Below are 15,677 nucleotides of genomic sequence, written 5' to 3' on the forward strand. Positions count from 1 at the left end.
ACATGGGGTGGCACTGAGCAGAGAATTATTGTCCTGCACGGATGTACAGTGTGTCATGATTATGAATGAAAAAGTCCTTTGTGCCAGTGAAACAGATGCTGTCCTCCAACTGATTACTTGTAACATTCATGTCTATTATTCTCTATGACACATTCCCTGGAACATCCCCATCTCTCACATGCGTTAGTGCATTAACACACATTGTGGAACACACACACACATTCTCAAATGCAAAATGGCAGCATCCGTTTTGTGTTTGATTACAATATACTGCACTTGTTACTGCCATTCAAATGCAAGAAGAAAATGTACCATGTTAGAGTTGTGCTTTCCTCACATAACGTGAGATGTTGCTTGTTTGTTCCATAATCTGACAGTGCTTATTAATAACTAGTTCCTCTAGTCTAGACCAACAAAGACATGAACTCTGGTCACATGTAGTGGGATGTGGCATCATATGGTTAATATGGACCACAGACATGCACACAGACTCATTTACACAAACACAGACTCATACACTCAGTCACACACACACACGGATGCACACGCTCTTTCTCATACACAGCCGTTCACACTAAACTCCTCCCAGTTGACCTCTCACCCTGTTGTGCAACCCAATGGATAATTGCTTCCCCAAAATATTAAGTAATTTCAACATATCATACACGATGTACTGTAGGACACCTACTGTTTGTATTTCCTTGTCTGAGTAAATAGGGATAGGCCTTCTCCTCTTTCTCTCTCAGCAAGCATCAGAAAGGCATGAGGACAGATAGAGAACATAATAGGGACACACTCCAAAGATCAGCGCTGGATTAGCACTAATGCCTGCCGGTTTATCTGTTGTCACGTGGGTTAACACCTGAGATTGGCAGGCTGAGGGTGGAGGCCTAGCCGTGTGTGTGGGGTAATCTTCTAGACACTTTTTCAGTTTTGAGTTAGGCCGCCAAAGGGGAGAGGGGACATGTCTGTAAGCTCTAAGCCCACCGCCCCTCAACCCTGGGTCTTAAGTAGGCCAGTGGTGAAGCCTTGGTTAGTTGGCAGGTAGGTTAGGGGTAGACAGGAGAAAGATTCTATGATCTCAATGGATGGTCATTATACATTAAATGTATTAGTATAGCCTTAGGTTTTGCAAGCAATCCCATAAAATGATTCACAGATCCCAGTGGATGTCAATTCAAGATCAACATCCAATCTATACCCTCAGAGAAGGACAAATCAACCTCAAAACATGCTGTGGGGAGAGAAGAGAAAGTACCAAATTTCCTCCAGAGACGAGACGGCATTCTGTCGCTTAACTATGCTGGATAATTGAAACCAGCAATGTTGTTTCTCTGCCACAAAGAAAAAGCAGATTTAATAGGAGACACTGCTCAGGCTGTAAAAATTTCACAAAAACAGCTCTCGTCTTTAGCTATAACTTTATTTACTTTAACACTTGTGCATAATCACATACAAGTAGCAATTATAATGTAGTGTAAGTATTGGAGCAAATATGAGGAAGTAAAAGTATATAGCAAATAAAGCGTTTATGTGGTACATGTCAAGTGTTTCCTCGTCATGTAAGGATCAAACGGTTTGTGACGTTGGGTATGAAATACCCAAATGAGTCAGTCAGTGTTTGTACTGCACAAGAGGGCACCTCCTTCAATAAAGGGATGAATGTTCCTTTTTAGGATTTCAAGACAAGACGAGGACGGTATCCGGAACATTCTTCTCTCAACTACAATAAAGACCCTTCAGTTTTCAGACGTCACCATGATGTCAACTGCATAAAATGCAAATATAACATAACACCCACTGTCCCTTGTCAGATATTGACAAGCATTTGATAATTGCTCAATAACTGACTGGTTAATCTCTTATGCAGTGCAACGTAAGAAGCCTACTTCTGAGGAAGTCTTTACTAGGATGGCAACTAAGTAAGTCAACTACACTTTCTTCAACCACAGTTGTTGATATGATTGGTTTTCCCAGTGTAGCTGCATGTGAGATGCAAGAAGTAGTCTCCGTGAAGGGAATCCCTGGTATCACTTAGCAGCGGTTAAGGCAGATTCAATTTAGGTGACCTGAGCAGGACGATGATGCGCCTAAGATGTGTGGCCCAACTCAGTGGTTTGAACAGTCAAGATGGGGACAGTGACGTGTGAGCGTGTGCAGAAGAAGGGAAACACCAGGAGAGGAACACCCTCCAACAGGTACAGGTAGAATCATGGGTCTTTACTGGATTGTCTCTTGTCCTCTCTCTTCACAACACCTCCCTCGCGAAAACCCGTTGGGGGATGAAGCCTAAGGCAGGGAAACCTCTGGGCGGTAGACGAGAAGACACAAAGAATTAAGGGTAAAGATTAAGGACTGAAACTGGATTGGACTGGAAGACCAATTTGTCAAAGTAGTTGATTTAACAGGCTGTTAGTATGGCCCAGATTCCCATATCAAGTCCATCGCCGCTGATCTCAATTGTGAAATTAATGAGATTAATGACAGCTTGGACTGAGGATCACTGTGATGTGTTTGTGTCATGCGATCCTGACGGCCCTGGCCGAATAGATACTGTAGCTGACACGAGCATGTTCATGCAGGTACAAAAATCTACAATATGTTGATGTTTGAACTGAGTATCAGTTCAGTGGTTATGTATATGTACACTTACATTTATACATATACATCGACCTTAGCAGTGAGAATTGACCAGCATTTCATTTGATTTTTCAAAGCTCTCTCCAGGCATGCAGCCAGACTGGAGCCAGGTCTAGGAGGCTTTAGTGAGAGACGGCTCATTGTAACGTCATAATAAGATGGCTACGAAGGTTTTATTGATTTGACATTTGGACCAGGATGCTGCTTAATGCATTAATGCAGGATGTTTTTCTCCTTTGTATCAACTGTTAGTAGTCTGCTTTGTCTCAAGTTTAAAACGTGTATCTAAGGAGAGAGGGGAGACGAACCATTGTGACATCCAGTGTTATTAGGGAGACTGGGCGTGTACACTACCATACACAACTCCTGAGACGAGAAGCCATTGTTGATATCAATAATCTGGAGTGTCTTTGCTGGGACGGGTTGGTGCTTGGTGAGCCAACACAGGTACACCTACCACCTACCACCTATCTGTAAAGCCCCAGATTATACTAACAAAAGAAGATGTGTCCTTACCGTTGGGACGACTAATCCAGATTTAGCTCCGTGGCATCGTCTTCAGCTGACCTCGACTTGGAAAGCGCCGGCTGAATCCATCACCACCACCACGGCGGGAAGCATAGGAGGTACTCTTCTCAAAGAGGCTCTGGCTCCTTGTGCCTTGGACCACTCTCTTACAGTGAGCGTGGGTTCACTTGGGTCCACTCTTGGTTTTCTCATCCATTCACTGTGGTCACTAATGGTCCATGATGTTGCGACGGTCAAACTTCACATGTTTCTCCAGGTGGTTCATAGCTTCGTGTGATCTCCATCCGGAGGATGAGCAGCAGAAGTGAGTTTGAGGCTACATATATGGCATGTGTCAATTTGTAAAGCTCTCACTCTTCATACGGTTCCATGAAAAGATTCAGACTGTTGTCACACAAAAGCTATCACCCACTGCATCTGAAACAAATACACACTGTAAGAAGCAAGCAGGTATCTTGATTTAGCCATACATACACAGTATTATTCAGTCTAACCTTAGATTATTTCCTCTACATTCTTTTGACACGCAAAAACAATGTTGCACGTAAAAAAATTATAGATAACAGACAACATTCGGATTTAGGATAACTTTTAATGTATATACTGTTTATAGAAGCTTGCATACCATTAATATAGAGACATTTAAAAAAAGCAACTCACAGTGATACGATGACATACATAAACAAGCCTTGTCCACCAAGAACCCTGTCTGTTTATCTCTGGTCTGTATTATCCGGTGTCAGGAGCACAGCAGCATGGTTCACCACTACGCTGGAGATAGGCAGGGGTTACTTAGATGGGAGAGGTAGAATAGTTCTAGAGCCCTCCTCCTCCTCCCCTCCTCCTCCCCCTTTTCCTCCTCCATAGCTGGGCCTCAGTCTGAAACAGATTACTTTAGAAGTGATAATCTTCCCGCCTCGAGCTCCACCAGTGATAGAGGATGCTTTGGCCCGAGCAAGCTTACATGTTCCCTTCTGGCGTCGACATGGCTGCTATCTTAAACATACAAGAAGAGACGTCATCCACAGTCAACCCCGAAGAGTTGAAAGGGAGAGGGAAGTATGTGATGTGAATTGTATCACATTTGTAGGTGTCAATATCCTCCGTCAAACAGGTGCTAAGTTTTAAGTTTCAAGTTTATTGCTATTTGTACAGGTGCATTGTAATTATGTGCTATTTGACAATCTCTTGTGACCTATCTGAATCTATAATAAATGATCTAAAGCTATAATAAACAGAATCCTAACTTATGTGAGCTACTATTTTTATCGACAACAAGATCAATAGTCAGATTTTACAGTGCAATATTAAAGTGAATCTCAATAAATCTCCTTGAAACTGGCCAGGGATGAAAACAGATTGAGATTTCAAATTCACCTCTCGTTCTAATACAAACGACTTTTTTACTCCTAAAGCCTCATGAGAGGTAAATGAAGAGCAGATGGCAGACTTCTGAGAGAGTATCCTGTTCTTTCTATCTGGAGAATAAATAAACACCACACTGTGGATGAAATGTGTGAGGTTTGAAAGGCCTGTCATGCACAAACACATTTAACTACAGTCAAGGCTCACTGTTTTCATGATACAAATATATTGAATTAACCAGCTACCTTTTCAAGGAGTTGGGTGTAGGTTTGTAGCTAAATTGTTGTAGCAAATTAAATAATTGCTTCAGTATCTCCCACAAATAAAATGAGTCACCATTTTGGTGGACTTAATCAACATCACACTTCACAAGAGCTGCTTTCCTCTGAAAATAGTACGGTCAAACAGTTGGACTCATAGCTGTATAAAGATACAGAAACATGATATTCATCTCCTGTTCCTCTTACTGATATGAAACACTAGCAGTGCTGTTCTGATCATGGAACCATGTTGGTTACCCAAACAGATACATAGGCAAATTAATGGTTGTCATAGAAAACCAAAACAATGGTGGTAACCAACAGATGCAGCTTCACAATGATACAGGGCTAACCTTTACTGACTCAACACTAAATATTCAATATCAAATATCAACACTTCAAATATGTACTAATCACTAAATAATGTCCTTATCGGACCAATATAGGTTTTGGTACTAAATAAATACTGTATCACACTATTGTCCCCAGATGTCTTGATCATTGTTTTTAAAATAATTTTTCTTAAAAAACTAAAAATAAATGCCAGTGAATTGCAATCACATTTTTCTGCCAGTAAGGTAAGACCTCAGTCTACCTATAATGCTTTTTTGAAAATTGCATGCTAATTCTACCTTTAATAAAACACAAAAGCCAGTTCTGTTTCTACTACAACAGGCCATATTTCCTAAATTAAACTGTGGCTGGTTTATAAAAAAAATTCTGTTTAGGGAAAGGTGAGTTTAAAAGGAAGTCATCTGTACACTGCTCCTTTTTCCCAGTGTCATTAAAGTTAATAGAATACAAAGGAACGGAAACAACAACATAAATGTGTGTGGTTGGATGGTCGGATGCATAATGTGAGAACACACCATTTAAAGGGGTACATAGACATCTGGAACTTGCTGAAAGACAAGGCTTTTCTCTAGTCTAAATGAGAAGTCATTATCTAAATTGAGAGCAAATATACACCAGAAACAGGGCAAGTGGTTCAATGTGGGTCCCAGGGACATACATGGAGGTGACAGATGTTTTTGAATTATTTTGAAAAAAGGAGTTAGGAATTAGTGGAATAAGTTACCGATGTGTCAATATAGGGTTACACTATCCATATCTACATGATTAGTGATCTGGCAGCAATTGGGAAGCTATAGAACTGAAAGAGTCATTATCACAGAGGGAATGGCAGTATTTTCTTGACAAGGCTACAGACAGAGGCTGAAACTGAAGGGTGCTCCTTACTATATCTCAGTGTTCTACTGCCCCCAGCTGGTATAAGCACAGAAGCGTACAATACGCCTTGTGGAACACCATGAGTTCATGAATTATGGCAGAGTTTATGCAACCGTAGGTCCAGAAAGAAAACTTTAACAGCCTTGTTCATTTATGGCAAAGAACAGAGCTGAACCTAATCTAAAAGTTGTACATTCCAACAAGACAAAGTATAATACAGTTTTCATCTTGAAATCAACAATCATTTTGTAAAATGATGTAATCATTATAAACATATCCACCCAAATATCTAGAGACAAACAAATCCCCAAGGTGTCATCAGATCAGGGTGTCATCCAGGGAAGGGATTGGTGACTTCTGAAGCGGCTTGCCCCTACCCTTGTTGCCATGGAGGCCCTTGGTGCTGTTGGTGCTAAGTGGTTAATTCAGGACTCAGCAGTTCAGCAAGCTTCCCCAAGTGTCTGCTTACCTCCAGGGGGGGGCGGGGGGGGGGGGGGCGACATGGGTAGCAACCTTGCGTTGCTGAACCCAGGAGCTTCCAACACTGTCCTGGGCATAGACACCTGAACACCTAACTCCTCCCAACACCAGCAGACCTGGAGAACACCAGGCTGCTGGATGAGGAGGACTCGCCGCAAGGACCCGGGGGACTATCCAGGGACCTGTGGCGCTGGACCCTGCATGGCAGGCTGGGAGCCCCCAGGGTGGAGCCACACTCTGAGCTCCTCTGTACAAGTGAATCCTCCGCAGAGCTAAGGAGGGCCTTCACTGGCTTCAGCTGTTTTTGACTTGTTTTCTTTGCCTCCGGGCCGTGTTCCTCAAGAGGCTCATCTTTGCACTCCTCTGTGGTGGGAGTTTCTGTTGGAGTGGCACAAACGCATGCCAGGGCTTCCCAGAGGAGCCACACACACGCCCCTACCCTGACACAGCTTCCTCCTCAGCCCCTCAGGGCACCATAGGGCCCTACGCGCGCCATCCAAACAGTCAAACCATATACCACCGCACACATGCGGCGGGGCCAACTCGGCATGACGTTTGGCGTGCCGCCTCAGCTCCACAGGCAGCTCTTTGCCAGGGTGGAGGAGACGCAGGGATGTGACGTTGCTGTGGGCGCCGCAGTCTCAGAGCTCTCCCCAGGATTCTGCTTCAGCGCCTCTCCTGACAACTCTCCAAACAGGTTCCAGGCCAGCAGCATTGTGCTGGAGGAAGCATGCAGCAGCCATTTAGGAACGGGCTCTCAGTGCCTGACTTTGGTGCCTTCGTCACTCACCTCCAGCAGCTCAGAGCATCATGCTCTGAGTACAAAACTTCCATTCCGGGGATCCGACTAGGACGAGGACATGCTGTAAGGGAGCGCAGCAGGTCAAGGGGAGCAACTCTACAGGCTTTTAAAACTAGGTGCCATTATGTCAAATGGATTGTACAGTTCTATATTTACATCAATGGGAATGGAAAGTCTAGAGAACGTGGCTAAAATATTATGTTATTGTAAACATTACATTTTGATGCTTTTACTTGGAATCTACAGTTGTATCCTTTGGATAAAACTGAATCAGAATTCTGGGCAGGCTGTTCTCACTCAAACAAATGGGCTATTGCTGACTTATACTTTAACATCTTTACTTAAACAGACAAAGCCTCTCTTTTTACTGCTGGCTCTAACTGGGCTGGCTGCCTGGCAGAGGATCTTGGGATACTGGAGACAGGAGATAATAAAGGAGGAGCTGACAGAAGCCCTGCTCTCTGCTGAGACTGGAGCAGTGTGTAATTACCAGCACCCTGAGGACTGTTCTTAACACACTCACACAAGCAAGATGGACAATAACTTCCTCACCACCTGATATTTTGGCCAGGGTTAGGAGCGGAACACTGCAATCTCGATATTGGCAAATAAAATTGTTACTCAGCATAGTCACTGATCCTGACATTAATAACAGAGATGTGGCAATATTCCTTCCAGATGAATAAACTACTTAAAGCATCATTTTCTGAATGGCTGCCAACTGGTGTAATATTCTCTGACATTCTCTGGATAGTTCTCCCTGTAGACAGAAACATTACAAACAGGGATTTGTACAAAAACCCAATTATTCAACTTTATTAACATTGATGAGTTTTTTTTTTCCAGCAACATCTTTTTTTTAAATTCCAGTTCTTTATCAACAAATAGAAAACAGACTGTGTATACAACAGGTTGAACCCCTACAGCACTAAGCATTCACAAGGTAAAAATGAACGTTTTGTTTGTGTTTTTTTTTCGCCAGCATGTTGTGTCCCTGACATTCACCCCCTTAACGCCTGTGGGGAAAAATGTGCTTCAGTGGTGTGATGGCTGGCGCAGGGGAGTCGTCCACTGGTCGGATTGTGCTGTCGGCCCACCTCCTACACAAGTTATAACCGGCTGCTGTCAAGTTCACTATGGTTACAGTGGAATACAACGGTGTCCCATGGATACACACTCTAGAACAGCGGGCTCGGTTGGTATGTCGAGAGAAGAGTGAATTGTTCAACAATATAACTGTGTAGTATATATCTATGTATAATTGTACATATATATAATCAATCATAATTATATATATATATATATTTATAATTTTATTTCTGTATAAAATAAAAGCAGGTTGTGTCCAAAGGGCCGTGTCTCTGTCCCTTTGATGGGAATGGTTGATTCTGTACAGGTGCCAGTGTTCATGGCTGCTACTCCACCCTCCGTCGTGTCAGCTACTCCTGGTCTGAGTAGTCTTTGTGTCGGGACCCCCGCAGACTGACACGCCCAGGACAGCCAGGATTGGAGAGGGTCTTGCGGGGCATCAAAATTCAAAGGTTGTTTTTCCAACTGATTCGGATATAAAAGTCTGCACTCCACACACTCGTTCTCTGGCTGGAGTGGAAAGGCCTCAGTACCATACTGTATACTCATGTGCTCTCTTTCACTTCTGTACACCACTCATTTACTTTGACGTTAATCAATTTCACTTTTCGCAAGTTACTGTGTGTATATAGTACAACTACAGTGGGCAATCTTTTTTAACATTTTGTACTTTTTTTTTTTTTTTTTACTACAGTTTTGATAAGAAACATCCGTTGATACACTTTATCAAAGAGAACCCCATTCCATTGAACTGAATAAGACCAAAATACATGAGAATAAAACCCAAAAATTAGGATACAAATAGAAAACTGACAGCAGCTCGGAGAATGGTGATTCTCCAGTATTAGTATCTAGGAACATGTTAAAAATACATGTCCCTTGTGCTAAAATAACCTAAAATAAAAATAAAATAAAAAAGTCATACCATTATGAAAAAATATGCCCATAGCTAGGCCAGTAAGACAAAAGAAATGTCTGATGTTAAATGATTATTACAAAGAAATACACTAAATAATAACATTTTCATTTTATAATAATGATAATAAAACGATAGAAAAAAGTCATCTCTTAGTGCTACCAGTAGCCTTTGACATTAGGGGCAAGTTGGCATATACAGAACAAGAACTGTCATCTCTTCCATACAAGAGTTGTCATAGTCTGGTATTGTTTCGTTTTTAAAGCAATCTCTGGGTTTGTTAATCCATCGATGTGAATCTGTGATTAGTAGAACCTCCTCCCCAGTCTGGTGGCTCTGGGGACAGGAACAGGTGGATGGTGGCTGAGATGGGACACTTGGCACACTCCTGATGGATCTGACCAGGAAGGGAGGCTAGCTCAGCAGGGTGGATGGGTGACGGCGGGCGTGGTTACGTTGCGTAGTGGTCAAAGCTGCCCAAGTACTCCAGTGCTGCCCGGTAGCACAGCTGGTACTGGTCCTAGGAACGGGAGAAACAAGCACATGAGACAGTGTCACCCCCTGTGTGGACATCAGTAATGGTGACTGCTGACTCCCCCTGCAGTGGAGGCCTGCTCCAGTGCAGCTCCAGTGCAGCTCCAGTGCCACCTCACCTCTGTCTGCACCATGGCAGGTCGCTGGGTGCGCAACGTCTTGACGGTCTGGAACAAGTCGACCACGCCCTCGTACCTCATCCTCTCCAGCACGATGCTCAGCGTGATGAAGACACCTGTCCTGCCCACTCCAGCACTGAGGAGGAGGAGCGCACACACACACACACACACACACACACACACACACACACACACACACACACACACACACACACACACACACACACACACACACACACACACACACACACACACACACACACACACACACACACACACACACACACACACACACACACACACACACACACACACACACACACACACTCACCTTACACATACAATACATGTACTATATAGAAACTTTTCATTGAATGGATGAAGACAGAAACAAATGTTGTAGCCAGTAACTCTACAAGGGCACAACCAGTTATGCCATAACATCCTTTTTACCTGCAGTGTACAGTGATTGGTCCATCCTGTCCAAACTGCTCCTTGGTTTTGTGCACTTGACCAATGAAGTCAATGAAGCCCTCTCCTGTTTTTGGCACGCCTTGCTCCGGCCAATCAGTAAACTGAAATTGGCGAATTGTCCGGGATTGACCATCCTGAGGGCATAAACAGGGGAATATGACAGTATGTTAGAGTCGCCATGATACACTACTACCAGCATTGAGTATACTTACAAGTAGCATTCAACCCCAACCATAGGTTTTCAATCTCATTCTAAATGACTCTGGGCTATGAATGTATTTGTTTGCGTGCATGTGTGTATGTAGATCAGACTGCTGCCATGTGCGGTGAACCCTCTGATGACTGAAGACCTATTACTGGAGGACAGAAGGACAGAGACCAGTGCTTCACAGTGCTCACTTATAGGAAAACCCTCTATACACACACACACACACTCACCCTGGCGTCTGTGACTTTGAACTCTCGTAGGATGTACTGGGGCATGTTGTACTCAGCCATGGGGTCCACCACAAAGTACTGGTACCGGGCTGAGCGCTCAGCAGGCCAGTACTGGTGACACTTCTCCTGTAGGGAGGAACACACACAGGAGGTTACAACTAGGAATATGTATGTGTGTGTCTGTGTGTGTGTGTGTTGTGTGACAGTGTGTGTTCTCTTACCCGTCCCATCTCTCTCAGTTTGGTCAGCATGACTACAATAGTAGAGTTGTGTTCCCACAGCATCCTCCAGAAGTCCTCTGTGGTCTCAGCCAGGGGGCCCTGGGTGGCCAGGTAGGCCTTCTGCTGCCTGAACACAACACAGCAGGCCCTGTTACAACACTGCTCCTACACGCTGAACACAACACAGCAGGCCCTGTTACAACACTGCTCCTACACGCTGAACACAACACATCAGGCCCTGTTACAACACTGCTCCTACACGCTGAACACAACACAGCAGGCCCTGTTACAACACTGCTCCTACACGCTGAACACAACACAGCAGGCCCTGTTACAACACTGCTCCTACACGCTGAACACAACACAGCAGGCCCTGTTACAACACTGCTCCTACACGCTGAACACAACACAGCAGGCCCTGTTACAACACTGCTCCTACACGCTGAACACAACACAGCAGGCCCTGTTACAACACTGCTCCTACACGCTGAACACAACACAGCAGGCCCTGTTACAACACTGCTCCTACACGCTGAACACAACACATCAGGCCCTGTTACAACACTGCTCCTACACGCTGAACACAACACAGCAGGCCCTGTTACAACACTGCTCCTACACGCTGAACACAACACAGCAGGCCCTGTTACAACACTGCTCCCTACACGCTGAACACAACACAGCAGGCCCTGTTACAACACTGCTCCTACACGCTGAACACAACACAGCAGGCCCTGTTACAACACTGCTCCTACACGCTGAACACAACACAGCAGGCCCCGTTACAACACTGCTCCTACACGCTGAACACAACACAGCAGGCCCTGTTACAACACTGCTCCCTACACGCTGAACACAACACAGCAGGCCCTGTTACAACACTGCTCCTACACGCTGAACACAACACAGCAGGCCCTGTTACAACACTGCTCCTACACGCTGAACACAACACAGCAGGCCCTGTTACAACACTGCTCCCTACACGCTGAAAACAACACAGCAGGCCCTGTTACAACACTGCTCCTACACGCTGAACACAACACAGCAGGCCCTGTTACAACACTGCTCCTACACGCTGAACACAACACAGCAGGCCCTGTTACAACACTGCTCCTACACGCTGAACACAACACAGCAGGCCCCGTTACAACACTGCTCCTACACGCTGAACACAACACAGCAGGCCCTGTTACAACACTGCTCCCTACACGCTGAACACAACACAGCAGGCCCTGTTACAACACTGCTCCTACACGCTGAACACAACACAGCAGGCCCTGTTACAACACTGCTCCTACACGCTGAACACAACACAGCAGGCCCCGTTACAACACTGCTCCTACACGCTGAACACAACACAGCAGGCCCTGTTACAACACTGCTCCCTACACGCTGAACACAACACAGCAGGCCCTGTTACAACACTGCTCCTACACGCTGAACACAACACAGCAGGCCCTGTTACAACACTGCTCCTACACGCTGAACACAACACAGCAGGCCCTGTTACAACACTGCTCCCTACACGCTGAAAACAACACAGCAGGCCCTGTTACAACACTGCTCCTACACGCTGAACACAACACAGCAGGCCCTGTTACAACACTGCTCCTACACGCTGAACACAACACAGCAGGCCCTGTTACAACACTGCTCCTACACGCTGAACACAACACAGCAGGCCCTGTTACAACACTGCTCCTACACGCTGAACACAACACAGCAGGCCCTGTTACAACACTGCTCCTACACGCTGAACACAACACAGCAGGCCCTGTTACAACACTGCTCCTACACGCTGAACACCTACAATCAGCTGAACCTCTGTTGTGTGTCTGTCCCGGCAAACTAGGAGATGGATGACTGGGATGTTTTCGTGTCCTATGAGAAATTGGCAAGGGGGGGGGGGGGGGGGGAGTTTCTCCTGGTGCCTGTAGGGGGCGGCATTGCACTGACCACACGAGGGTGAACCCATGCTCCACGTATGAAAGGACATACGTACACAAACATGCCGGAACGCATCCTGCACACGCACGCAGGCTAACGCATAATCACACACACACACACACGTACTGAGCCGCGGGTGAAGAACTAATGAAGGTGCTGCAGGCGAGGCAATAATGTGGAACCAGGAGATTAGAGTGTGCTCAAGGCCCTACTGACACAAATAAAGAAAACGGCAGAACAGGGGAGAGGAGATGAGGAAGGAGCGAGTGAGGAGCAGAATTAACGAGAGGGGAAAGGGAGCAGGAGGAGTTGAGAGAGAGGGGGGGGGGGAGAGAAAGGTGCCAACGAGAGAGACGATGGAAGAGGCGAGGGAGAGATGAGAAGAACCACTTGTCATTCCTTCTGGTCATCAGAGCACATAATAGAACATGTCTTTTTCTTTCTCTCCACTAAGGCGTGAAGACGGGAGCCGCAAGCCCAGGAAATAGACCGTATGCCCTCGTCTGTACGTTCGTACAATACTGTGCTACCTGCTTCCAGTATATGCGCTACAGTCCACACTGCATTGTATTACTATCAAAGCAGTATTCAGTCAACACTCATGCCAAGTATGGGGGGGGTCATATGGCTGAACGGTTAAGGAGTCAGGCTATTAATTCGAAGGTTGCCGGTTCGATTCCCGGCCGTGCAAAATGACATAGTGTCCTTGGGCAAGGCACTTCACCCTACTTGCCTCGGGGGAGAATGTCCCTGGACTTACTGTAAGTCGCTCTGGATAAGAGCGTCTGCTAAATGACTAAATGTAAATGTAAGTACCATGACTTCATCACAATGCTACCGTTACCATGTAATAACACACAGTATGACCTGCACTCCTCTCCTCACAGAGCAAATCATCATCAGCTTGGCATATCAGGGTTTGTCACAAGCTTTGCACGGGGCACCAGGGGCCCCTGTTCACTTCTTATTTACGTCTGGCTTTAAAAGAGGCTTAATTCCAAAGTGCAGTAGGAGCACACGGCAGGTCCCTGCGCTGAGGCCAGACGCTCGGAGGGAACACTAGACGAGGGCGGGGGGTGGAGAGGGAGAGAAAGGGAGCGACAGAGAGAAATGTGTTTACAGTACACTTGGTTTAGGCATCCTGTTTTACGGGCGAGCATCCACAATCAAGCTATTTACACAGCAACAGTGGAGGCCTCAACGGAGCTGCTCTCACTGTGGAGGAGGAGGGGGGGGGGGAGGAGGAGGGGGGGGGGAGCATCATACCTCCTTACCCCCCCCCCCCCCCCTCTCTCTTCTGTTTCTACACGCATTCATTCCATCTTTACCTTCATTTCAGGCCTGTTGATTCACCAAACAGAGCAAACGTTTACGTGAAGACACGCACCCACTTAACTTAGCAAACGCTCATATGAACACGCAGGCGTGCACACACACAGAGACACACACACACACACCCCTACCCCCAGGAGACAGGAGCTGATGCCTACCTGTAGCCGTCAATGCAGGAGGCGTTGATGTAATCCGAGCCCTCGACTCCTCGGATAGGCTGCAGGCACACGCGGGTCGACTCGAAGGGCATGATGTTGACCAGACGGTTCTTGAACTTATTGCAGGGCAGGTTGGCGCTGATGAAGCGAGACGTGTGGGCCTTCGAGTTTGCCAATCTCTGTACGGGCGAGGGAGAGGAGAGCGGAGAGGAAGGATTGTGTTTGCGGGGAAGGGGTCAAATAGTGTGTGTGTGTGTGTGTGTTTGTCAGGGAGGGGTGGATGGGAGAGGATAAGAGAGACAGCATTGGTGACCTTTAACCCCCAGCAGGCAAACTCTTAGCTCAGCCGTAGGGGACACCAGAATGTCTGCAGCCCCAGTCGTTCTCTCTCTGTCAGGTCTCTCTTTAGCTGTCACAGTAAATAATAAGTTCTAGTGGAGACAGGACATCACATCTGGCCACCAGAGCATTGGTGAGCTTCTCCGAGACAGAATGGATCCTGGCAGGTAGAGTAGAGGAGCTGGGTGGGGAGCTCAAAGCTGATTGGCTAACGGGGTACAGCGAGCGTGTGTCTGTGCCAGGGGACGGGAGGCGTGACTGAGTCTGTGCTGGCAGTGGACAACTCACAGGTGGACGGCACAGGAGTGTGTGTGGAGAGGATCCCCTGGCATGGCTCGTACGTCCGTGTGTGTGTGTGTGTGTGTGTGGTGGCGGCCAGGCTTAAAAGCAAGGCCGTGGCTTTCTGCGTGTGTGTTTGTGTGTACGTGTGGGGCCTCACCTTGAACTCCAGCTCCATGGAGGTGACGGTCTCCCCTGGCGGCGGCTGGGTCAGCTTCTGGATGTGGGCGTACAGGTTGCGCGCCGGCACCTCCGTGTTGCCGCAGGTGGCCGCCTCCAGCAGCGCCTCGTGGATGAAGATGTACTGGTCCTCCGTCTGCACCATGTAGTTCCGCTGGGCGCGCATGCACGTCACGTGGCCGTACAGGTCCACGGACTTCTCATGCTTCATGCGCTCCAGCATGGCCTCGATCACGATCAGGCAGCCGGTCCGGCCCACGCCCGCACTGGGGGAGGGGGGAGAGAGACGGCACGGGAATATGGATGATGGTCTCAACACACCGTAGCGGCGCATGGGAGAACGGGG

General features: G+C 46.7%; 1 protein-coding gene across 4 annotated transcripts in view; it reads right to left on the reverse strand.

Annotated features, from left to right (window-relative positions):
- Positions 1 to 8,093: 8,093 nt before the first annotated feature.
- The window catches only part of LOC136959317 (receptor-type tyrosine-protein phosphatase F), a 110,905-nt gene continuing 103,321 nt past the window's right edge, over positions 8,094 to 15,677 (reverse strand). For all 4 annotated transcript variants that reach the window (XM_067253620.1, XM_067253621.1, XM_067253619.1 and 1 more), the window contains 7 exons: positions 15,312 to 15,597; positions 14,534 to 14,712; positions 11,097 to 11,223; positions 10,876 to 11,001; positions 10,417 to 10,571; positions 9,964 to 10,099; positions 8,094 to 9,830 (listed from right to left, as the gene is read on the reverse strand). In XM_067253620.1, the coding sequence (XP_067109721.1) occupies positions 9,762 to 9,830; positions 9,964 to 10,099; positions 10,417 to 10,571; positions 10,876 to 11,001; positions 11,097 to 11,223; positions 14,534 to 14,712; positions 15,312 to 15,597 (1,078 nt within the window). In that variant the 3' untranslated portion in view covers positions 8,094 to 9,761. The remainder of the gene's footprint in view (positions 9,831 to 9,963; positions 10,100 to 10,416; positions 10,572 to 10,875; positions 11,002 to 11,096; positions 11,224 to 14,533; positions 14,713 to 15,311; positions 15,598 to 15,677) is intronic.

The sequence above is a fragment of the Osmerus mordax genome, chromosome 16 (genome assembly GCF_038355195.1).
Source record: "Osmerus mordax isolate fOsmMor3 chromosome 16, fOsmMor3.pri, whole genome shotgun sequence".
Lineage (NCBI taxonomy): Eukaryota > Metazoa > Chordata > Actinopteri > Osmeriformes > Osmeridae > Osmerus > Osmerus mordax.